General features: G+C 33.3%; 2 protein-coding genes across 4 annotated transcripts; one reads left to right on the forward strand and one right to left on the reverse strand.

The window, feature by feature from the left end:
* Positions 1-1,630: 1,630 nt before the first annotated feature.
* Positions 1,631-11,677, reverse strand: LOC134721639 (uncharacterized). 3 transcript variants are annotated; one of them, XM_063584769.1, is made up of 2 exons: positions 11,483-11,677; positions 1,631-2,702 (listed from the first exon to the last, which is right to left on the reverse strand). In XM_063584769.1, the coding sequence occupies exon 2, from the start codon at positions 2,698-2,700 to the stop codon at positions 1,714-1,716; it is 987 nt and encodes a 328-aa protein (XP_063440839.1). In that variant the 5' UTR covers positions 2,701-2,702; positions 11,483-11,677; the 3' UTR covers positions 1,631-1,713. The 3 variants fall into 3 exon arrangements, with proteins under 3 accessions (XP_063440839.1, XP_063440838.1, XP_063440841.1); XM_063584768.1 differs by lacking the exon at positions 11,483-11,677 and adding an exon at positions 7,988-8,019; XM_063584771.1 differs by lacking the exon at positions 11,483-11,677 and adding an exon at positions 5,283-5,510.
* A 4,884-nt stretch (positions 11,678-16,561) lies between these two features.
* Positions 16,562-25,944, forward strand: LOC134721640 (uncharacterized). The gene is made up of 5 exons (XM_063584772.1): positions 16,562-16,980; positions 18,627-18,791; positions 23,745-23,895; positions 24,284-24,469; positions 25,631-25,944. Exons 1-5 carry the CDS (start codon positions 16,589-16,591, stop codon positions 25,799-25,801), a joined length of 1,065 nt encoding a protein of 354 aa, XP_063440842.1. The 5' UTR covers positions 16,562-16,588; the 3' UTR covers positions 25,802-25,944.
* The last annotated feature ends 774 nt before the right edge of the window (positions 25,945-26,718 follow it).

Here is a 26,718-nt window from a genome sequence, read left to right on the forward strand (position 1 = left end):
GAACTACTGGAGAAGCTTTGTTTGCCTCGATATGGTTATTGGTGAGCATGAGATTCCCATGTTTTTTTTTTATCTTGATAAGTATTTTCTTCGTAAGTATACGAGATTAGAATAGCGATAAACTACTGTTACCTACAAGACTAATGCCTTAAATATATGTAAGTGTGATCTCAAATGGGAAACAATATTGCATAAAACGACTCAAATAGTACTTTTAAGATGGTGTTCAACAGTTGTTATCAGTTTTAAATTTGCTTGTATCATGAGGTTAAACTACGCACCACAAATCAGGTCGACAGACCTATGACTTGGGCGGCCAAAGCGTAATCCACTAATTTTCAAGCAAGTAAAAATCCCTTTCTCCAAGTGTAGGTGATCGACTGTTCCCTATAGAAATATATTTCTTTTTTCTTTTTGTCAACATGTCAAAGTTATCATTCTGCCAAAGTTTTATGAAAATTAAACTAGCCAAATCTTTTTCGTCCAAAATTATTTGGTACCCCCTTATATGAAAACAGAAAAAAAAACATGCTGTTTTTAGTATAACTATCTTTGTAATACATTGATCTATTGATTAAGTTATTTATTTATAAAAGTTGTTTGGTAAATATTATTTTCAAATAATAATTGCACAAAAAATTACAATAACTGTTTATCTGTTATTTGGTAATTCGTATGTTCTTTCATTCAGGCAAAATGTAAAATTGAGATCGTCTACAATCTAATTTACCATATAATTTACATTTACAATAGGTTCGGTTCTCGTGAAAATAATTGATTGGTTCTTGAGTTTTGAACTTGTCCTGATCATTACATATATTAATCTTTGATATAAACCTCATTAAAATCTGACAAGAATGGTCACATACCAATGAATTACATTTTCATGGTCATAACTCCCGGAAATTCTCACGAAAATCTTATAATTCAAGACTGCCTTGTGTGTGTTTCGTCTACATAAGACTAGGATTCAGATGAATACTGATTTTCCAACTCGTCCGAGGCTTTGCAGATAACACCCTTGATATAAATTAAAAAAAAAAAGATCAAACAATTCGATTCGACTGTCATACAAGTGAGAGGGTTAGTGCTTTAAAACCAGGTTCAATCCACAATTGTCTACATTTAAAAATGACTGTACCAAGTTAACCCGAATAATCCAGTCGTTATATTCCGACTCACTATCGATCGCTACATTAACGAGAGGACACTGACCGATAGAGGGCGCTGAATTATTCGAGTTAGTACCAAGTCAGGAAAATGACAGTTGTTGTCCATTCATTCTTTGATGTGTTTTGCCATTTGATTTTGCCATTTGATTAGGGACTTTCCAATTGAATTTTCCTCGGAGTTAATTTTTTTTTGGTGATTTAATGTTTAAAGAACGCAGTGCTTAATTTATTCGAACAAGGAATTGTATATTTAAATTTATACAATTCCTTGATTCGAATGAGACGATTTAGCGTTGATAGTATAAGTTTTGAGTTACATTGTTGTTTGCTATAAATTCAATAAACTCAAGAAGTTTAGCCATACGAGCGTTAATTAGACCGAACGTCAAACATCGGATTTTCTATATCTCGCTCCACACTGTGGCAAGGAGAATGATCACAAATTATATATATATATATTTTTAAATCCGTCATGACAGTCAGTTGAAGATAACCACAAAAAGTCACACACTGATTTTAATTTAAAGGCTTATTTTGTTAATCAATGTAACTGCTGTTTTTCATAATTCATTTGAATCAAATCGCCTAATAAACGATTCCCCTTAAATCCAAAACCTGTTTGGTACACTTTGCCAGGATTTCTCTTGCCTGGTTTCGTTTCTTGACTTAAAGTCTCTGGTTCATCGACTGGGAAGGAGAAAATGTCTAAGTCCTCTGTATTACTACAGATTGTTGGCACAATTTCATTATTTGGACTAGTATATGTTGTTAAAGTTGAACTGTTTGTTTCAAAGAACCCACTACTGTGATCAGATCCAGAATTATATATTACGTCATCGGCACATCTTGCGTTGAAGCCATTGCCTCTCAAGACTGGCCGAATTTGATTGCCTTTTTCATAAAAAGGCGAGTCCCATTTTGGCATTATCACGGGATTGCAATTAGAATTGTCTATTTTCAATCTGCGCTCAATATTTTCTAAAAACTCATAATAATCACTTTCTTCGTCGCTACTGTTTGAAAATTCACATCCGGTGTCACTGTCATCTAAATATTCCGGACGCTCATTTTTGTGTGTTTTATTTTTAACTTTGTCGCGAGTCCCTGGCTTCGATTTTGATTTTGTCGCATTTGTTCCTACGATTGATGTATTTCTCGTCCTTTTACCATCATTTGAAAATTCTATTTCTTTTGATAAACAAACACTGCAACAATTTTGGTCATTATTTAAAACGTTACAATGAATATCCCATGGGTCATTATAAATCTTATCATCTTGGCCTTGATGATAACTTTTCTTTTTATTGTCTTCCGTTTTGCAGTCTTTCACTGAAAATCCATAAATATCATCTGCGTTTCCATGGATGCATTGTCTTGTTTGTATTGGACCTTTTTGTAGAGAAAATGAAGATTTATTTTGTTTAAAGGTATGCTGATGTAGTTCTATGGTTGGTTTTGCATCTGTTTTTCTGATTTTGGGCGACTTTTCTGTATGTTTCTTTTTCTTTTTCAACAACCATTGACTCATATCTAAAACGAAAAGTATAAAAATACACATTTAGACATCTGAAACAAGTTTTAAGTACTATATATACCATGGTTTTTACGAGTTAACCTATTTAAACAAACGAATCCGAAGGATGAGTTTGTTTAAATATGTTCATGAGTAAGACACATGGTATATAAAATTTGTAATATAAATAAAATGATTGACAGCTTCAAGACCTTCAACTAATATTGGAAATTGATCACGTTACAGTTTTATCCAATGAAATGGAAGCTCGCGCAAGTCACTTTTGCGCCTCGTGTATGATCTTCTGTGTATTTCATGTAATAGAACCCCTGAATTTGCAAAAAGAAAAGAAAATGTAAAATTTTCCCGATTTTTATTTAGTTTTGCGCCCCGTGTATGGTTGTTTGCGCAAGTAATTTCATAATGTGATCAGACTGAGGTAAATAAAAATATCGGATTTCAGCGTCGGACAAGGATTAAATAATTATTCTAATGACGGTAAGAATTGTTTTTATTTTTGTTTTCAAGTATCATACAAATTAATCATATTTTACAGAATTTTCATCTCATTGAAAAATGCATATTTATACATTTCTAGTTTTCGTTCAAACTGCTTTCTTCCGTTATTTTATTAATTCGATTATAAGATTATTTATTAGAACTCAGTTTTAATGATAAAACACGGTATTTAAACAGTAGCGGATCCAGGGAGCGTAGATATTGTCGTTCCCCTACGACATCAAAAGATCGATGTAGGATAAAAAAAAAAAAAACTTAAATCAAATAGTTTGGGGGAAGGGGTTAAAATTCTGCAAGTTTTGTATATCTAATAATCGATTTTTACATATATCCCTATTGGTAAATCAATTTTTCCCAAATTAAGTTAAGAGGGGGGGGGGGGGGGGGGGGGGGGTGTCAGTGAAAAAAATATGTAAATTAAGTTTCTTATCCTACATTGAACTTTTGATGTTTTTTTACAGATATTTGTTTTTTACAGAGATTTGTAGCCGATATTTATTCCTTTTTAAAATAGAAATTTAATTGGATCTTCGCAAAGGAAATGATAGTTTCACATTTCATTTTTTCACAACTGAGGCCCCTCATGGGGGGGGGGGGGTCCTAGTAATCACATAATCACCATTTTTTTGCCAATATAATCACATAATCATTAAATATTTGCTTATCTTTAGTAATCAAATAATCATAAACTAAAAATACAGTCCTAGGTAATCAAATAATCATGAAATATTTGGCTTAATAATCAAATAATCATTAAAAAAAACGGCCAAGTAATCACATAATCAAAAACCCCATGAGGGCCCTCACAACTTAAAAAAGAAACATTTAGTAATTGTTTCCAAAATTAGGGGAATATGTAACAATCATATATAGTTTGAAAAAGGTTTCTTAAGATTTGGGTACACATAATTAATTGCTTTTTGTTATGAAATGAAAACAAATGAGGATCTTGACCTTTTAGTACGTTTAACAGTTTCCTAAATATTTAAGAGGCGGATACATTTAAAAAAAAAAGGTGGAGCTTCAGCCATGGAATAACATGATCATGAACATGTTATACCATGGCTGAAGCTCCGCCTTTTTCCCTTTGAATTCTAGTTGAGTTGCATATGTAATAAGCAAAGTATGGTACAACATTAATTTGCATATAATATACCATGGTTTTTCCTCACCTCACTTTTTAAGCAAATTATTTCATAAAAACATCAAAGGAAAAAATCCCATTTATGTTACAATTTCACTTACATCATTCTAGTTGTTAATTAAATACGAGTTTGTATAATCTCAATATGAATAACTAGCTTCCTCCTCAAACATTTGATCAACTGTGTATGCCGTTTATACGGGTGTTTATAAAGGGACAACAATTTGAATTTTTGAAGAGGAGGAGTTTGGTGATGAATATGTCTCTATGATAAAACATTATAATTTGATGACATGTCGAACAAAGAGAAGATTATGGGAAAGTGACTACGTCAGGTGCAATATATCAGTGAATATCGATCTGAATCAGACTCAGATATTTCAAATATATACTAGAATGTGCAAAAAAATGAGAGGAATTGAATATCTGCCAATCAATCTTACAAAAGTAGAAGACTTATCAATATGGTTCTTTATTTAACATGCATTAGAATTGAGGAGTGAACATTCTGTATTCGTGTGCGTGAATAGATTCAACTGCTTTCATATTTTTTAGGGGAAACGTTTTCCCCTGTGTTTTACGTAGTTATGTTTAGTGTGTATTATGTTTCTTTTTTCATAAATCTCGATTTTTCTTTATGACTATTCAACACTATATGTATAGCCGACTACACAAACAACCAAATGACCGACTCATCAGAAAATAAGATATGATCAAACGAGGAAAAACAACATCGAACAGCACAAACAGTACTAAAGTCTAGGAAGTTGCACATTGCACAGGCACAAAATGTGAATGAGGTTAAATCAAGTTTATCGCTCATCGAAACCTCCAATTTTGCCAATATAGACCCTACTTCGTAATAAAAGTAAAACGCACAAAAAAACCTTCCCTATAACTTAAAATAGTAGCGAGTAAAGGGACCAGCACTTACCCGGATGTGAAGTTTCCCGTCGTCTTCTGCTGTAATTTTTACTCTTGATTCTTACGAAGATATTAAATTTATTTCAATTTCCAGTACCACGGGTAATTAGAACAGGTACTTTACTAGCCAAGTTATACGTACATATGAAATTTATATTTGTAGATATGGCATTTTAACAGGTATGCAAATTATGCATTTTAATGAAAGCAACTGATTTTTAACTAACATCATCTCTTTGAAAACAACTATACATGTGATCATACACGGAAGAATGAATTTGAATAATGTTATCTTTCTCATTTTAAGTGTGCACTTTTTGTATGAACATTTTTACATTTAAATTTGAAAATTAACATAATATTTTCATTACGCAATACGACATCCTGTCAAATGAAAATATTGAAAATATCAAATGTTAAAACATAAAAGAAACTTTTAAAATACAATTTGAATAATTACTCTATAGATTAAGCAAGCTATTTTCAAAACAAAAAACACGAGACAATTTGTTTTCGATGTTTTCGATGTGTATGCATATTCAGCATAGTGTTGCGAAACTACTTTGAATTTTGCTAATGTTGAGAAAAAGGCTAAGACACTGGAACATGTTATGAAGGTTGAGAATGAACGCAACTCTATTAAAGATAATTATAACACGTTTTCATTTTTGTACAATAAAATATGCTTAAACTAACTTAGTTGGTGTGTGTTGTTCTTTAAAAATTATCTATTTTGGTTTATTTTTGAGAGTTATGAATAGTATAGTGCATTATTACTTTCTGAACACAGTTGGTTCAAGACTTATATATTTGTATATTGATTCCTTAAATTTGTATGTTGCCTGTAAAAATGTGAAAGATTTCCTGACTCTATTTTTTTTTTGGCAATGGAAAATCAGCTATACTACAAAAACAAACATAAATTGTTTCTGTAATCCCATGAAGCTTAATTTTCCACTTTTTGAAGCTCCTTTTTCAATCATAAGATATCCATGTTGGAAATTTCTTAGATTATTGGATTGCAATGCTCAAAGTTATGTTTGATTTTGACTTTTCGTTGATTAATTTGTGCCTGAGTTACTTGACTTTAGAGAGATATATGCGTTTACGGTTTGGACTTACAGAATGGGGTCTGACATGCTTGGACACTTTTACACTGATTATAATTTGTTTACTATCAAAACGACCTCTTCGAAGTTAATTTATTCATTATGTTATATATTAATAAACAGGTGACATTCCCGTTCTAAGTTGTATTATATACTTAATTATAACTATTTGTATTATGTATCAAAATGATGGTAAATTGACCGTGAAATAAGTGATTCATATTACCAAACAATCAAATAATTCAGTTTTAATATTCAATATATAAAAGAACTCTATTTGAAAAAAAAGAAAAAAAGAAAGAAAATGAATTGCATCACTTGTACTGACAAACAAAAAACAGGTTATGATACGAGTCTATATGTTAATTAGAACTTTTCTACCAATTAACTATAACCAAAATGTGACTGAGTGTCTCGAAGTTTGTCGATCGCCTCCCGAGTCTGAACCCCTCTTTTTTCAGCCTATGGGACTTTACTTATAGTATAAGTTTGACTTTCATTTGAAGTACAACATTTGTCTTCGTCAAATTTCATTAAGTGGTGCATCTTATGGATTTCAGTTGCTATCCCACCTTCGTCGTTCTTTTGTTATTGTTCTTACAACAATTTGATAATCGTTTTATAGGTGTAATGTTGAATTTGTGGCCAATTTAGTCAACAACATTGCTGTTTGTTCACACAGTTAAGTATAAACGCTGCAATATTAGAGTTGTTGCTTGGTGGTGTTTTTAACACATCATGGCACCCTTGCTGCTAAGCACATGGTTTCAAATGTCATGCCCTTTTATATATTAAAAAAAAATCTCACACATCTAACCTTAAGCTCCTTGTTAAGGGGAGGGGTGTAACTGTAACCCCTTCGTGAGACAGAGGATTGGTGACCAATTTTTAAGATATCTTGGACACCCTCAGAAAAGAAGATGGACCTAGTAACAAAGAATATCTTAGATGTTTATAAAACCCACATAGATCTTCACCCAGTATGCTTTTTATAATAAAACGAAGATTGCACCAAAACATAAATAAACGAAATAAAGTAACATCCTTTTTCAGAATGAATAGAAATTAGAGATATTTGGGAAATTTATGAAACCATAGCAAAATCAACACAATGAAAAATGAAAGATGTTCGAGGCAACCATGATAAGTCTTTAGTTATAAAAAAGAATTTATACCACTATATATATATAAAAGGAGTTAAAATGTTTTGGAATACTCGATCCTCTCCATATATGTACTTTAGTTACACAAATGTATATTGAAAAAAAAATAGTCCACACTGAATGGGGAAATTAAAAATAAATAAAGTTCAGATTATTACTACTCTATTTGTATATCTATTTTTGACAGACGAATAAAGGTGTGACATAATTACTAGAGAATCCATTTTTGATGTGAATTAGTTCGAGAGCACCTTTGTCGCAAAGCGTATAGAAAAGTAACATTTAGGTGCATCGTTTATATGTATTTGTAGGGATCAGTTCGTGCAATGGCGATATAATGTGAAATTAAGATTTCAACAAGGAATATAATATCCTTCAATGTTACATAACGCGTCCTTAAAAGATAAAAAAAAAAAAGGTTTAAATATATAATACAACCTTACCGTGGCAAGTCACCCAAGTCATCTTACTTACAAAAGGGATGAGTTTTATGTGTAATAAATAGTACAAAAATACAGTGAATTAAAAGTGTTAAACTGTGAATCATCACTTTTTGCTTATTTTAATTTGAAATGTGGTCGTTCGTTTAAAATACATTTAGGTATGGTCCAACGAATTTCTTTATTCTTTAAAACTATATTAGTTTTACCTTAAATTATTAGAAAACCGATTCGATACGGATTATATCATGCTATGATAAAATTAAAGAAATTAAAAATTTTCCTTTTCATTGTAATTCAATATTTTTATTTGGGGTTGATATGAAAAAATGTATACTTAAAAATATTATACCATGTAAAAGATTTGATATTGACTCTAGCACTGGGGAAGTGAATGTTCTTTTATTCTACAAATATTCGGAAAGAGAGCATATATATCACTGCATTGGTTCCATTTTCTTTATTGTTTAATATCATAAATTATAGTTTTGAATATCAGAAGCGGGTTTAGGGGGGCAGGGGGTCCGGTTCCCCCTTTTTTGGGAAATAATCTGGTTGCTTATATAGGAAATCACTGACGCGTGAATGGAGCGGGCCCCCTTTTAGGTCAGTCAATGGGTCCCCACTTCTGAAAATATAATTCAAGTGTCTAATATTATTATCCCCTCATTGATACTTTGAGCAATACTATGTATTAAAGGGCTAAAGACAAATCAATTTGAAATAGGATAGTTAAAATATTTCCCTAGAACAATCATTTTGCTGTTGTAGTTTACTTAGTACATAAAGTACAATCATGAAATCCCTGTTTACTGCTACCATCAAAAGATGTGACAAATAATTATATTATGTATACCTAGTTATAGACATAAAACATCACGTGTAAATATCGATAGTTTTGTGAAAATATACTTAATCTAAGTTTTTTTTACGAATTATATTAAACTCCTCATAAAATTGGCCATGAGAAGGCTTAAATTCTAATTTAGATTTTTTAAAAGGGCATAAGAGAAAATTTCATTTGGAGCTCTTCAAACGGTCTGATTATGATTTCCTTCACGACATGACGTAATTAGATTATAACTTGCGAAAGGTTGCTGTTTTTTATAATATATAATTCATAAATGTATAGGTTTGAGAAGGAAGAAAATCTTTACTGAAATATAATTGTTTGCAAACATTGAAAAAGCAGAAGTAGCAAAGTACTTTCATGTGGTGTTGAGATTTCAAAATATATGAATACTATATGGAATAAAAGAACAAATAAATAAATAAAAACACACAGGATTCACCCTCCCCCAGATAAGACGGTTCTAATTCACGAAATGAAATTAAAAAAAATTTAATCCTGCCAAACCCCACATCTGAAAGAAAATATTATTAACTCAATATCAATGTAGGTTTTTTTTGGTTAACAGTATAAAAAGTTGGATGTTTTAACGTCGATGTTGATTTCAATTCTATTTTTACCAAATGTACCAAATGCATGATATCCTATGAAACTCACAAATGCATGCGTTTATGTTAAGACGTACTACTTTAAAATCTTATCTTGAAGGTTTGTACCTATGTAGTTAACCCATGGACTTAGGGACTAATTTTAAGGCTTGATTTTGCGATTTTGAAAATAGAAAAATTAAAATATTGTTGATTCATAAAATTCGAGTGTACCAATTTTCGTGTATTGAATTTTTTTTAATTTTTTTATTTTTGGTTTTGCTGATTTCTGCATGCATACATGCGTTTAGAAAAAAATCTGTAATAAGGGTTCAACCGAATCCACGAATCCACGCAATGTATTTAGACTAGGGCTGGACTTATATCAATAAAGCACAAAGTAAGCTAAGACATATAGATTTAGTGGTTAGTGCATCAAACTACTAACACAAAGGTTCCTGGTTCGATTCCCGTTCGGGATGAAAATTTCAGGAACTTTATTTTCGGCTCTCCCTTGACACCATTTGCGAGTATGGTTTTGAGGAAACGATGAAAGTCCGACGGAGGGGACGATACATGGCTGACCCGTGTTAAGAGAGAGACATATCTCTTGAACATTAAAGACACCCTTATAGATTTCGAAAAAAAAAAACTAGGCTAATGCCGCTACAAGGTAGCACTCGCACCCGCAAAGTGGAAAGGGATTAATATTAGTTACAAAACTTGTTTCCCAATCCACTATAAATAAATATGTTTAAACTAAACTCCTTTTGATTTTCAGAAGAGCATACATTAATAACTTTTACTTGTTATATTCTGAAAGTATGTTTATTTTAAATATTTGATTGTCTGTTTGTCAACAATGTATTGGTGTATGAAAGGGTTTTAATTACAAACAGATTCTCGATATGTCAAACACATCATATTATAAAACTTTAAATCGGATTTTATGACAAAGAAATAAGCATTCCTCAGTAATTATAGTTATTATATTCTTTTAAATAAAGGTTTCTTTTCAAAATTCATAAAAGACAAGGAGAAAGTGAAAGTAATCATCTTTAAAAGCATGAGTACAACACGAAAATTAGCAAAATTATAATTAGAATAATTGTATGCACCTGACTTGTTTTGTTGTTCATTTCAAAACACATAGAAAAAACTTTCAATTTATTTTTTCTTGTCACTAAAAGACCTCTGTGTATTATCCTTTTCAAAATAGAAATGTATTTAAGACGCAACTTTATATATGACCCACTTTGCAGAATCTCTTAGTAAGTGCCCCCTCAAATATTTGCCACTGGACGTTGAGCACATAAATAAAAGGTAATCAATTAATCAATAGATAAATCGTTAAATCTTTAAAATTCCCTACAGTGTAAAGTATTCACTTTTCAATCCTGTTACAAATCTGTTTGATAACATGAAGATATCAATTTACGACGATTACATAATCGAGATTCAACATAGTCTGTACGTTGGTAAAAATGTGTATTTGAAATTTATAAAATTTCTGACCTATTTCAATTACAAGGAGAAATGGGTAAAACATATAATAAAAATGTGTTAAAATAACCCACGGTTTGTGATGGAGACGGCAGAAATAAAGCCATTAGTATAAAGAAAATAATAATGTTTATAAACATATTTTTTTTTTAAAAATAGGGAAATACACATTCCAATTATATTTTGAAAGTAAACGGTTTGTACAATATTTAAAAATGTAAGAAGTGGTTTCATCTATGGGCCGGGTGAGAGGATGCAATGTTTAGACGGACGAACTACTGGGGCCGTATAGATAGTGACGGATTTTTGCCGTCAAAATTCTTTTTTCATACCATCTGCTATCCCATTCGGTATAATGTCAGTTCAATCAATGTAAAATTACAAATCCACAAATTATATTGTTTTCATCAAATTTGATACAAGGGTGTACTGTATTTCAAATTGATAACGTGAAATCCACGATTATGACATTATTTTTTTTAATAAGATTTAAAAACATAACTTATCTTTCAAAAAAATTATTAAATTCAAAACACCTGTACAAAAATATTGACTTACCTTAAATCTAATCGTTGTTTGCAGTTAAATCCTTAGAAGACACCTCCAAATATTTCCCTGTCACTTTTAAATGTAATCGTACGGGAGTTTCATTTCATGTTTAGAAACAGGTATTGTTAGTTTTAAATAGTGTGACTACATCATAGATCTTCTGGAATGTTAACACACTTAAGATACATCTTCACTTCCTTAAAGCGACAATAGGTATGTTTTTTTCCCAACAGTATGAAATTAAAAACTAGAGACTCTTAAGAGCCTGTGTCTCTCACCTTGGTCCATGTGCATATTAAACAAAGGACACAGATGAATTCATGACAAAATTGTGCTTTGGTAATGGTGATGTGTTTGTAGATTTTACTTTACTGAACATTCTTGCTTCCTTTCAATTATCTCAATTCATAATTAACTTGGCCCATTAGTAACAGAGGGAAATATTTTGTTAAAATTTACAAAAATTTACAAAATAAACAAAATTATTAAAAATTGACTATAAAGGGCAATAACTCCTTTAGAGGTCAACTGAACATTTTAGTCATACTAACTTATTTGTAGATCTTACTTTGTTGAACATTATTGCTGTTGACAGTTTATCTCTATCTATAATAGTATTCAAGATAATAGCCAAAAAATGGTATAACTTTTCCTTAAAATTGCTAATCAGGGGGAGTAACCCAACAACCGGATACCATATTCGTCTGAAATTTTTACGGCAGATAGATCTTTACCTGATAAACAATTTTACCCCGCGTCAGATTTTCTCTAAATGCTTTGGTTTGAGAGTTATAAGCCAAAATCTACATTTAACCCCTATGTTCTATTTTTAGCCATGGCCGCCATCTTAGTTGGTTGGCCGGGTCATGGCACACATTTTTAAAGCTAGATACCCCAATGATGATTGTGGCTAAGTTTGGTTTAATTTGGCCAAGTAGTTTCAGAGGAGAAGATTTTTGTAAAAGCTAACAACGGACGACGACGAAGGGCCAGGTGAGCTAAAAAAGTAGTCTTCTTTTTTTTTTTTTAATTAACAAGGATTAATATTAGATGATATGAAGCAATTAGTTTCGTTCAATTTTCAAAATCCGCAAAACAAGAGTGCACTCGCTGTAATGTCAGGCCTACTTTATACTTATCATTGTTTATTTTATGTTGCTAGATAGATATAGTCCGATAGATAATGTTTTACGTAATGTATTACATTAACTTGACATTTTAATCATCGGATCCATGAAAATATGGTCAAGGTCATATAAACCATGCAAGCCAGACAGACAGGTACACCATTCAGTCATTACATTTATCAACCATAGTTGACATATTGCTATAATTGTCGATAAAAACAGACTACATGTATCAATGAAAAATTCAGTTATATTGGCCAATTTTTACGCGACACACACGTACCCCCGGCCTGGATCCGCAAATGCGTTCCCAGACAGACATTTACACCTTACAATCATTCAATACACCAAAAATAGATGAGCAATCGCTTATCTATAATACTAAAATTACGAGGTCCAAATTGTCAGCCGTCATCACGTAAAAACGACGAATCAAAGAATTCAACTTTATATATAACTAATATAGTACACAGGTGTAGATTGAAAATTACACGACTCCAGGCCCTTTTGTTTTCCAAGTAATTAATATTGCCAATAATTAAGAAGTTCCGAGTCGAGTCCGATACCGATACCAATAGTATATTCACCTGTTACCTATTACCTTATCTGTACGTTCCGCATCTGACAGGAGCACCACCAAACGGTGTATTTAAGACTGTTATTTACACGGGTCATAATCACAGGGTTGACACAGCTAAATTCCATCAACCATTGTCAAATTGTTACCTATTGTAGTATTTAATCAGTAAGACTTTCTAAGATAACAAAACGAATACACAGTTCAAGTTCGACGGGTTCAAACAGAAAGATTTGAAAACAGAGAAAACTGTGTATCTTATAATCAGCATGACTTTATCAGATGACAATAATAATACTGAAATAAGGCTTGCGCATAGTTATATATACTTTAATTCAGTCATGGACCCGCGATATCACGGGTGTGTTCTAGTAGTATTTAAAATACAAGCAAAATAAACTTTAAAGGGTCGAGGTCAGATAAAACCTGCCAAATTAGATAACGGACAGTGATTTTTTTTTATAACACTCGGTACATTGCCGAACGGAACGGAACGGAATAACATTTAAAAAAGTAAAATTACAATAAATGTTTCTAATTATCATCGGAAAGGATGATGGGAGGCCTTTCTAAATCATACATGGTATTATAAATGAAAAGCTAAGATTTTTATGCCGGGATACCTTTAATGAAATTCCGTTCCATTTTGTTTTTAGAATACAGTCAATTATTTCTGTGTGTTTTCTGATTTTGTGTCATGAATTTAGACATGTGTTTTTTCTTTTTCTCATCCGCCCATCACAATGTAAGATTCAAAGAGATTCTATCCAAAAATTTGAACGAGCATTACACATTAAATCAAATCGCTAAATTGAACGGGCCGCCTAAATGTCTAAATGACAGGTGAAAGTAGCAGAACCTTCTTTTAATTTGTAATTCAGATTTTATATCCAGAGTTTTTTCTTCAGTGGAATATTTAAACGCAGTCCTGTTCCTCCACCCGGTAATTTTGGAATTGGCGTCAAACATATGATTAGAACAATTATTTAATCAATCAATCTTTCAATAAATCTAACAATCATTTACTGAATTAATCAATTCTGGCAATCCAGAAAGCCAAAGAAAATAGATGAACTAAAGGGGGAAATGGCACAAGACATCGGAAAAGCAATAGAATGGACCGGAAAATGGAGAGTTAACATCAGCATTGAAAAGACAGAAGTATGCATGGTTACCAAAAAGAAAATCAGTAAAGAGGATAAAACAATCAATTTAAATGGAAAAGACCTAAATTATAACCCAAACCCAAAGTTACTCGGAGTAATACTGGATGAGAAGATGACGTTTGGGAAACACCTAGAAACACTGGAAAAAAGAGCAAGTAGAAATCTGACCATATTACGAGAAGTAAGACAAATCAGTAAGATGAATACCAAGAAACTGTTACAATTGTACTTTTGTCTAATAAGATCTGTTGTGGAATATAGCTGCCCAGCATGGCAGGTTGCTGAACAAAAAGACCTCCAAAAACTTGACAGGTTACAGAGGAAAGCGCTCACTCTGTCCCTAGATATGCCACCAACACCAGGCAGAGAAGCTTTAGAAATTGAGGCTGGAGTTCTACCAATAGACCTGAGAATCGAAGAGATTTCTATAAGATAAATTGCAAAAATCCAATCAAAGTCCATAAAAGAACCTATTAAACAACAACTTATAAATTACCAGAAGAAATAGGCCATGACATCCATATAACACCAATGGGCAAAGCGCTATGTCAATCATTTGAAATGAAAAAAGAAACTGGCATTAACATCAATTTAATAGAGCCGCAATTTACCTATAGACTTGGAGAAACATCAAGGAGAAAAACAACACCATCATACTGGAACAGACTCGGCAGCTCAAAATCAAGATCATCAGAACACTGAAAAGAAACTATGCATAACAGTCATGACAGAATTAATAGGTAACACAGCAAATGACCAAGCAACTGCATACACTGATGGATCATGCATGGGAAACCCTGGACCATGTGGAGCTGGTGCCAATCATTGCACAGAAGACTCAAGACCAGCCATACGACTTCACAGACATGTCGCTCAAAGAGGATCCATCTTACTAGCAGAGCTTGTAGCAATTGTAATGGTACTGGAATTTTGTATACTCGAAAGACTACACAACACCATCACCACACTTAAGATCTTCTCTGACAGTCAAAGTGCAGAAAGACTCCTCACACTAAATTGGGCACCCAAATCCTATATTGATGTGATTCGAGACATCAGAGAACACATTGAGGACCTAAGAACTAAAGGGATGGAAATTTGCATCCTATGGACACCAGGACAAATATTCAAGGGAACGATGAAGCGGACTTATTGACAAAGCATGCAGCAGATGAAGCAACACAACTCTTGCCAAAAAATCAACATAAGTACCCTTCAAGACGTAAAACAAGGTGCACACAAGAGTGTCATGCTGAAGTGGCAAAGACGATGGGAATTAAGCAAGACAGGAAGAGACCTTTTTGAGATAACACCAAACGTTAAAAACCTCCCAATCTTTGACTATCCAACCAAAAATTCTTCAGCACCTTTATACAACTTAGAACTGGCTATAAACTGGAATCCGCTTGTATTACGCTTCACTTAAACAAAGTGTAGTAGTCAGTCGAGAACCAGCTTAAACTGGCTACTCAGCCCTTAAATATTATAAACAACGCACAGGGAAAACATCACCGACTTAAGAAGCTGCGGAACTAAGGAAACACAACAGCACTACCTCACAGAGTGCCCCAACTACGAGAGTTATAGAGAAGAAATGTACCACCAAATTACAAAAGAAATTGGAATACGCAAAATCAACACATGCACCCTGCTAGGAAGACTAGATCACGAAAACACAGAAGAATATAAACGGAAGTTAGAAATCATTTCGGACTTTCTTTCAAAAACAGGACGTTTCGACTTACCCGAACATCCGCAACCTCACACCAAAAACAAAATTAAAGTACATGGAGGAAAATCAGACATGGAGGAAGATGACATACAGTAGGGCGTAATATGCACCAATGAGAAGAGTTGTGCCATAAGGCCATAAGATTGAGGATTGAGGATAGTTAATCAAAATGACACGGATACATTCAACCAATGAATCTCCTCCTGCTTAGTCGGTTGGCTTTTCCGGCAGAACTTGAATAACCATGAATTAATTCTGAATAACCCAACAGACGTTTGGATAATATAAAACTTATTTTGTTTTATTTTCATGGACGATTGGCTGATGTTTCATTTCATCCTATTATAATCAGTAAAGCGGACATGGAGGACTTATTACGTTGTTTAGTCAGTGGTTCTCCTTACGTGGATGCAAGAAAAATACAACAGAAAATAACAAGCATTATCAAATTAATTTCTTTCCCCCGAACTTTTATACCCTGAGAAAATATTGCGGGAGTTTGTTTTTGCAAGAATGGCATCAAGTTATTCACGTTCTCGTTCGAATTCTGTGTCCAGCAATAGTTCTAATGACTTTTACGTAGCCTACAGAGACACGTTGCCTAAATCAACTAGCCAATGGGACATGCTCTGTATGGAAAAACTAGGCATTTACTACAACAACCAATATCATGCCTCACCACTAGATATATTAGATATGATTAATTCTAAAACGGGTTGCTTTGGGTCACTAAGTGGCGAACAGACAGACTATATTGGTGATTTAAAAGAAACTCTTTGTTTTGATATTTCTCTGCAAGAGAGCTCAGAAAATGAACAAACACCTGAACAGTTTGTCCTGACAGATGAAGTTCTACCAAAGTTGGAAGAAGAACTTTTTAAAATACGACAAAAATATTCATCAAGGTTTGCAATTGTCCTCTTAATATCAAACCACATGTACTTTCATTTGAATCCTGGATTTGGATTTTAAGATAAATACCTGTTCCATTCCAGGGTGGAATCCATGTCCATTTGCCCAAAATCATGTTCGCTCCAGTTCACTCCAATTTCTGTTTCAGTGTTTGTCCCCTTTCAAGTGTAAAGTGTACTAATGTACATGTTTTTAAAAGTTTTGTGTTTAATCAGTTAGTTTTTTTTATTGTACTTTAATAGTTAGTGTATTGCTACATGTATATATATTTAAAAAAAATTAGGCAAAATAAAGTGATATTTTATAAGTTATAGCTGAGACGTAACTATAATGTGTTATAGTAGTCTCAGGTTATAGGTTACAAAACTACATGTAGCACATGTTATAGTGAGGGACAGCACTGTAATGCATTTAGATCACTGGGTTAAAGGTCAGGCTCACAGTGCTGAACGTCCTGTCAGTGGGTTAGACAATGTTAGAATTGATTAAGAATTTTGAACTTATTGTGGTTTCAATGCTTTCAGTATAAATTCAAACATCTTGATTTTAATTAAAACCAAACTTGGATATCTGGTAAACAATAGTTAGAAAAAAGTGAAGAATTGTATTAACCTTTTGGGTCAAGCCTTGACTCAAGGTTACCAGTCAGAGCTCAGACATAAATAAGTCTGAATCTGCTTTTGACTCATAGAGGTCTAAATTTGTAAGTTTTTGGATTTGTCTCCCTTTAATGCAGAACAAAATACGACTTTAATAAGTCAAATATTGTTAAATAAAAGCAAGAAATAATTGACCAGAATCAAAAAGTAGCAAATATCGACTTCTACAAGTCGATAAGTGATCAAAATTGGTTAACTTCAGGACCCACGCATATTTATTAGGAGGTCATGCATCTAAATCAAATAATGACAACATTGAAAGACAATGCTTACATTGTAGCTTTGTCTTCTAAAGTAAAATATGACTGAGACTCTAAAAAATCAGAGATAATGTTAATTAACCTTACAATGCAACCACCTGGAACCACACTTAATGAGATAAAACATCTGTGTTTAGTAAGGATGTTCAATTAAATAATTAAATATAGATAGCTCAAGTCCTTGTGAACTCTCAGACAGGTTTTTGCTGTCTTACAGTAGGTGGTGTAGTTTGGCCACCAAGTGAAAGTAAGTTTTTTCTTCAACATAAATAGACCTAAACAAGTCTGTCATTTTCTGACTTAGATATTAAAGTCTAAAATTTGAAAACACATTTTTATGATAAATACATGTTTTGACTTCTTGAAGTCAAAAACAAAAATCGACTTGTTTATGTCTGAGCTCTGACTGGTTACAGTACATGTTCAGCTAATACTTTTCATGTTTTAATTCATAATTTAAAACAATTTGCAACCATTGCATACAACATTGTTAAACATTTGTGTTAAATGGTAGCACAGGAGAACTGCATTACATGATAGTGGGTCAAGGGTAAACTTAAGATCATAGTAGCTTCTGTAGATTTTAAACAAACTTTTTTTAATGAAATAGTCAATATCTGAATGGTAGTGAAATTTTCTAAATTGCAATGGAATGACTCTGTTTATATGTTTATAATTGTATATTACAGTAAACACAAAATTGTACTTTATTTTTTGCAGAAAAAGGATGGCCAGTGTCCCTGAAGAATTTGTTAAAGTTATTGCCCAGGTTTTGAGATATGAACTGGGAAGATACAAGTCTGTAAAAAGGATGTGTCCTGCAACAGAGGATTTATATGTGACAGTTTTTAATATTTTTGCCAGAATGTGTGGTGTTGAAACTCTGTAAGTCTCATATTCATCAGGGCAGGGAATTTTTAGCTAACCATTAAAAAATTAAAAAAAAAAGAGTTGTTGCCATCCCCCAGCACCTGTCATCATTGTCTGTGGTAAACATGGTAAATATTGAATTCAGTGAACAATTTAAAGCATTGCTGCCTGGTTGGTATTATTCAAAGAATATTTTTTTGTGGGTATCTGAAATCTAAGCATACATTTTTTGCATAATTAAATCTGCTAGCCCATATATAGCTGTTTGAAAATTGCATTTTTTTGCAGTGTTAACGTTTCTGTTACCCTTTAAGGCTACAAAATGTGTAACAAGACAACAGTTACCAGAGACCAAAATGACATAGAGGTTGGCAACTACTGGTTTAGGTCACTGTACAAAAATGTGCACAAATCCATACTGCATAGGAAGCTTTGATAGGTTCCAACAATTCAAAAGAGAAACTTAAAAATCTGATTGCTGTACAAAAAACAAACAAAGAACACATAATTTACAGCAACAAATGACAATCAGTGTAATACAAGCTCCCGACTGTCAAGCTTGTTTTTCAATTATGTAAATTTTCAATTATGTTTTAATTGTCTTTTATAATAATCACTATAATGATTAGTAGGATTTTTCATCTGTTTTAAAACCATGAAAACTGTTTTATGCTCTTTGGTCAGGTTGTTGTCTCTTTGACACATTCCCCTTTTTCTATTCTCACCTTATTGGAAGGTATATTTCATTTTAGAGTTTCTAAAAGTGTTAATAATGTTGTTTATTTTATTCAAGTTCTTGCACATAAGTTATAAAAAAGAATGGTTAGAAAATATAAATAAGAAGATATGAACTTTTGATCCTTGTCATATGTGCCATCAGGCATATTCAGGACTAAGTAAAACATGAAGCAAATAGACTTTTTGTCAAATATTGAAGATTGAGCACTTTCAACAGCTGAGTTCAATTTGCATATGTTGCTTTATTCATTAAGTCATGTAAGTTAAGCATGTAAAGATATAAAACAGAAATAGCTTTTTTTGAAAGAATTTTTTAAATGGAAAAAAGTAAAATCACAAAAGTACTGAACTCCTACGAAAATTCAAAACAGAAAGTCCCTAATCAAATGGCAACTGTCATGTTCCTTACTTGGTACAGGCATTTTCAAATGTAGAAACTTGTGGGTTGAACCTGGCTTTATTTTTATAGCGCTAAAGAATTTATACCAATTTACACTGATCCATCTTTATTGTCAAAGCATGTCATAGCTGACTTACTTACTTATCCTCTTCATCCCCAGTGGGACATAAGGCCACAACAAACTGCCTCCTCTTATCTCTGTCCTTAGCCATGTACTGGGCTTGGCCCCAGGTGTAACCCATTGCTTCTAATTCTGCTGTAACAGTTCTTCGCCAGGTGATTCTAGGTCTCCCTGGTTTCCTTTTTCCTGGTGGTGTCCAATATAGAGCTGTTTTTGGCGTGCGGTGTTGTGGCATTCTCAGTACATGGCCTAACCATCTAAACCTTCGTTGTTTAATTTCTGCTGTTATGCTCTTAGCATTACATTTCTCCAAAAGGCTCTTGTTGCTGATCTTATTTGGCCAGAATATTCTGTTGATCTTTCTTAGGCAGCTGGTATGGAATGCATCTAATTTTTGAAGGTCACTAACTAAAACATGCCAAGTTTCTAAACCATACAGCAGGACAGATTTTACATTGCTGTTGTAAATTCGCAGTTTGGTCCTTAAACTGTACTGGTTGGACTTCCAGATAGTATGAAGTCTTGCAAATGTTGCACGTGCCTTAGATAGTCTTGCCTTTATATCCTTTCCTGTTCCATTATCTTTACTTATGATTCTTCCAAGGTAAGTGAAATCTTCAACACTGTCCACTGGCAGATCATTGATGGTTATTGGTGTTGTATTTCTGGTGTTAATTGACATTACCTTGATCTTCTTGGCATTGACATTCAGACCAGTTTGCTTTGCATAGTTGTTAAGTATGTTGGTCTTTTCTTGTAGGTGTTCACTTGTTGTTGATAATATGGCTATGTCATCAGCAAAATCAAGGTCTTCTAGCTGGTTAAACATGGTCCACTGGATACCCCTTTTTTTGTCTGATGTTGTATGTCTCTGTATCCAGTCAATGGCCAGAAAAAATAGGATTGGTGACAAAATACATCCCTGTCTTACACCAGATTTAACTTCAAATGAGTCTGAGATAGAGCTATCAAGGATGACACTGCATTCAAAGCTGTTGTAGAAGGCTTTTATTAGCATCAAAATTTTTGGTGGAATTCCATACGATTTCACAATTTTCCAAAGAGTGTTTCTATGTATACTGTCAAAGGCCTTTTTGAAGTCAATGAAATTGATGAAAAGTGGTGTGTTCCATTCAATGCATTGCTCGATGATGTTCCTCAGAGTGAAAATTTGGTCAATGCACCCTCTACCTCTTCTAAAGCCTGCTTGTTCTTCACTAAGCTTTTCATCCACAATTTTATCAATTCTTTTTAACAAAATTTTGCAAAATACCTTACTAGGGACAGAAAGTAATGTAATCCCTCTCCAGTTGTCACAGTTGCGTAGACTGCCTTTCTTTGGTAATTTCACAATCAGGCCTTTGCTCCAGTCTGATGGAATGTCCCCTTCTTTCCAGATGACATGGAAAAGATTGTGGAGTACCTTAGATGATGTATCTATGTCTGCCTTTAACATCTCTGCATGGATGGAATCGATGCCTGGTGCCTTCCCTGTCTTCAATGATTTAATGGCATTTTTTACTTCATCTACAGTTGGTGGTTCTGTGTGGATGTTTAAGTCATCTTCTGATGGTTCAGGTGTAGCTAAGATATCAGGCTCAGGGCAGTTTAATACCTCTTTGAAATGCTGGACCCACCTTTCTGCTTGTTCCCTTTCAGTTTTCAATGCTTTGCCATTTTTGTCGTTTACATGTGCTGTCTGTACATTTGATGTTCCACAGAGTTGTTTGGTGATTTTGTAAACTGTACTCAACTCTCCCAGAATGGCTGCCTTTTCTGATTCTTTTGCTAGGTCCTCCAGATATTTTCTTATGTCTTTTCTAGCACTTCTTTTAACCTCCTTGTCTTTTGCTCTGAATGTTACTTGTAGTTGATCTTGTAACCTTTTTGACTTTGCATTTACTGATTTCTGTTTTATGGTTTTTCTTTCTTCAATTTTTTGCCAGGTGTCAGATGTTAACCAGTCTTTGTTCTGTTTTGTTTTGTGACCAACTGTTTTTTCTGCCGCCTTTACATAAATATCTTTGATGTTATCTCACTTCTCTTGTACACTATCTTCTTCATCATCAGAGTTATCTAGCACACTAAACCGGTTTTTCAATTCTAAGCAAAAAGCTTTCTTGACATGTGGTGACTTCAATCTTGCTGTGTCTAGTCTCTTTCTATTCTGGTTTTCAGTAGGTGCCTTTCTTAGTTTTAGTTTGATTGTAGCTTTCAATAGATAGTGATCACTATTTACATCTGCACCCCTGAGTACTCGTACATCTCTTAATGATCTACGCCACTTGTTGTTCACCAGTATGTGGTCAATCTGGTTAACTGTTCTTCCATCAGGTGATTTCCATGTTAGTTTATGGATGTTTTTATGTGGAAAGATGGTTCCTCCTATCACCAGTTTATTACAGAGATCGATAGCACGTTCATCATTCTCATTTTTCACCCCGCAACCATGTCTGCCCATTACATTTTCAGCATCAGTGTTGTCCGATCCTACTTTTGCATTAAGATCTCCCATTATTACCAGCATGTCATGTTGAGGTACTTTAGAAATGGCAGTCTGCAGCTATTCATAAAAATCATCCTTGGTCTCATCTTCAGCATCATTTGTTGGTGCGTAACACTGTATGATAGAAAGCTTACAGTAGTCAGAGTTAAATCTTGCTGTTACTAATCTTTCACTGATTGGTTCCCATTCTAGTAGTGTTTTTGCCTTTTCTTTGCATATAATTATTGCTACACCATTAACATGTCTGTCATTGTTTCCAGAGTGTAAGACGATGTTTCCATTATTTGTTCTTGTCTTTCCTGAGCCAGTCCAACGACATTCGCTCACACCAAGAATGTCCAACCTGTATTGCTGCATTTCCTTGATGACCTGTGCAGTCTTTGATGTTTCATACATGGTTCGAACATTCCATGCTCCTATATATGTATTTGTGCTTTAGGCCCTAAAAGACTCATATTCATTTTCCTAGTTTCCACAATAGGGCTTTCACTAGGAGAAGTCATTCCGCTGTGGTTTGAGTCCCCCATTGGACCTATAACAGAGGGTAATCTAGTTTCATTTGTTGTGGTTTCTGTAACTGTGATAGTTTTAACAGGATGGGGGAGTTAACCCCATGCCCAACACTCCAACCTGGAGGGCCAGGGAATTTTTAGTCAAGGTTTCCATCCTTTAGAAGGGCTGCTGTCCTGAGCTAATGAATCCATTCTATCCAGGTTTGTTTTCGAAGTTTACCGTCTTCTAGATGAGCTGCCTTACTGGGCTACGACTCTCATCTAACCGCCTATTTACCCATAGCTGGGACAAGGTTGATGAGTGCTAGGGCATGTCCACACACCGGTGGGCCTACACACTGCATCTCTAGGGCCCTTGTTGCTCCGAGATCTCCTGCAGTTTAGCCTGAGGTGCTAGACCCCAGTTTACGTGTACTGTCGCGGGGAGGCACTGCAGGAGTCTTGGTAGTGTAGAGGCTATGTACTGGCAGGAAAGACTTACGCACTCGGCTTTCTTTTCACACAACAAGTATGCTAGCCAGCAGTAGTTAACAAATCATTGAATTGCAACCACACTTGACGCATAACACTACCCTGTGGCATAAACCACTAGCACACATGTCATAGCTGAGTAACTTCATATTTGGGTTACATGAAAAGTCAAAATAAAGTAATTAATCTACAGGCTATTTAAATTTAAAGTTTCTTTTAGACCAGGATCATTGTGGAAGAATAAAATGGAAGTACGTAGTACAGACGTCACATCAACAGCTGACATCTTAATAGTTCCAGTAGAATGTCTTGACAGTTTCCGTAAAGACTATCCAGAAGCAGATTCAGTGGCTGTTGTTTCAGTTGTAGAGGTAGATACTATTTACTCTAAAATCCAAAAATATTTTACCCTTTAAATTGAAGCTTGTCACAAATTAATGAGTATATTTAAATCATTTCAATTTCAAGATCTAGACATACTTTTTTTTAACATGAATATTTTGTACCTAGAAGGATATAAACCTATTTTTAAATAGATATTTAATTATTTATTTTACATGGCATTTCCCATATTTATTGATCTTAATTAGCCCTGGTCATGCTGATAGTAGTCAGAGACTGTCATATCAAGTCAGAAGCATAGCCATTCAAATTTATAGATTCAAACAAATTGCCTCACCATGTTTTTTTAACATGTATATATTATCCATACATATTGTTTCAAAATTTCTTATACATGTATCAACTTTTTTTGTAAAGGGGAAAACATTTCCATCTAGGAGGCTACAAGAGGAATTAGTAACTCAGAATAGCATATGTGATGACATAGACCATAAAACTCTAGGACAGCATGGAGGTAAACTACTGTTACATCTGCAGAACTATAATAACAAACTTACAAGAGGAAGACGTTTACTGCCAGGAATAATAGTCATGGGAACAGAGGTATATTCAAAACAAATAACTTTATAAAGAGATTAAATTGACATTACCTCTTTTTATATTAACCAAGTATTGAAGTAAGTACATTATTGCCAAAAATAACTGTTTATTAAAAACCCTAATTTGGCTTAATACAGACAAGCTGGGCATTAATACAGGGCCATTACAGAAAAAACAGTGATAATATCAAATATAATAAATTAAACATGGCTGCCTATTTTCTAAACGGATCACCTGGAAAAAAAGTCATCATAATTTTATTCTGTATAATACGGTAATGCAATGGTTTTCGTAAAATCAATATTTCTGAAATAGATATTTGGTATATTTAAAAGCTTTATTATGGTGAAGTACAAATTACTTTTTTCAAACTAAACTGTCATTAAAAGAGTAGAGAGTTGGCAGAAACACATACACATTTGTTCAGTTGGTTAACAAATGTATTAAGAAATGGGTGTTTTTATAATGGTCCTGCTATATGTCCTCTGTCAGTAATAATGGCCTAGGATGTCTGTAATGGCCCTCAGCCATTATTACAGACCTTGGACATATAACAGGACCATTATAAAAACTACCATTTCTTAATACTATAGTAATACATGTACAAATATCAAACAAAGACAAACTAATGAAAAATATTTGTATTGTCCCGGTTTTAGATAAATACAATGCACATGTAGCTTTAGAAATTATGGAAGTTTAACTAAATTTTTCTTTGCTGGCAATAACCGAAATATGCATAACAGAATTGTGATAAAACATGTATAATAAGTCTATGAAAACTAAGTTATAAAAAAGTTTGAATTTTTAAGTCAGGAAAATAATTTAACAAGAAACATATTAAAAGATTTTATCAGTCAAAATTTTGTTTTCTAAAACTGCTTGAAAACATCAGCGAACTTTATGTTGGATAATGTCTTATCTATATGATACACAGCAAAATTGCACAATATTAAGAAACACACACTTTATTACCTGTACTGTGTTAGTTTTGCTTTCTCATCATGACATAAAGCATTTTCATTTGTATGCTTTGTTTATATAAATGTTTCCTTCATGGTGGTGTTTTTCTTCAGGCACTCTGGCTTCCTCCATCAGTTAAAGTTGGCCACCATGATATTAAACGCTTTCAATAAATCAATCTTATACATATTTTAATTTCAGGTGATATTTACAGTATTGGAAATAGATCCTAAACACCTTTCACAAGTTTATTCCGAGGATCCAATTGATTCAAGAGCAACGATATATTATTCAAAACCAAAAGATTTCCTGAAAAAGGCTGACAGAGACGTATTAATGGAAGCAATGATAAGACTTAACAACATTAAGTAGATTCTTCATGTACAGTCAGTCAAGTTGGCCAATTTTGGTACATGATAGTACTACTGAAATTAGAGGAAATGCAACTTCGTTGACAAATGTTTTATCTTTATGTTTCCTATTTCAAAATTAGAAATACATGAAATAAGAATATCTGATACTGTGATAAAAATACACTCCTAATGTCATAAGCCTGTCACCTGAGAGTGTTTGAAAATCCAACAGTGAATCTCAGATAACAATTTCAGCATGGTACAAAAAATGAACTTTGTCCTTGGATGTTGAATTCATTAGAAAATTCCAACATTAGGAAGTTGAGCTGGGAGTAGTGATAAACATTATATATTCTTTGTCAAACTCCTACAGAGACAATTGAGTGGTAAAACAGTCCACAGTAAACTGCTCTTAAGTTTACCTGTTATATTAGAAGTTTGTCAAGGAATTGTTGAATTAAAGATGAAAAACAGCAAGGTTGTTTTAAGGATCATTGACTTTGAAAAAACGAAGTGAGTGACACAAAAACGGTCAAAGAGACTACCTGTACACCACATAAAATTTGAGTGTGTTTATAATGTGTTGAGTGATACTGTTTCTTATGAGCATATGAAAGAAATGACTAAACATCTTGAACATAAAATGTTATTGAATTTTGTTTTCAAGTTACTACCGTAGTACCTTGTTAATTAAAAATAATTATACATGTTTTGATTTTGGATATAGATTTACAAAACATAATACTAAGATATAAGATGTTGTGGTATAAGTGGCGATGAGACAATTCTACATCCCGCGGCATCCAATTCACAATGTGTAAAAAAACAAAACAATTATGGTTAAAAGTAAGGCCTTGGACATCAATTCTTTGCTAACCAAACAGCAAACTACATTTTGTATTAAGGACCCAAAGAGACCAGTGTAAAAAAAATCAA

This window comes from Mytilus trossulus, chromosome 6 (genome assembly GCF_036588685.1).
Source record: "Mytilus trossulus isolate FHL-02 chromosome 6, PNRI_Mtr1.1.1.hap1, whole genome shotgun sequence".
In the NCBI taxonomy this organism is placed as follows: Eukaryota; Metazoa; Mollusca; class Bivalvia; order Mytilida; family Mytilidae; genus Mytilus; species Mytilus trossulus.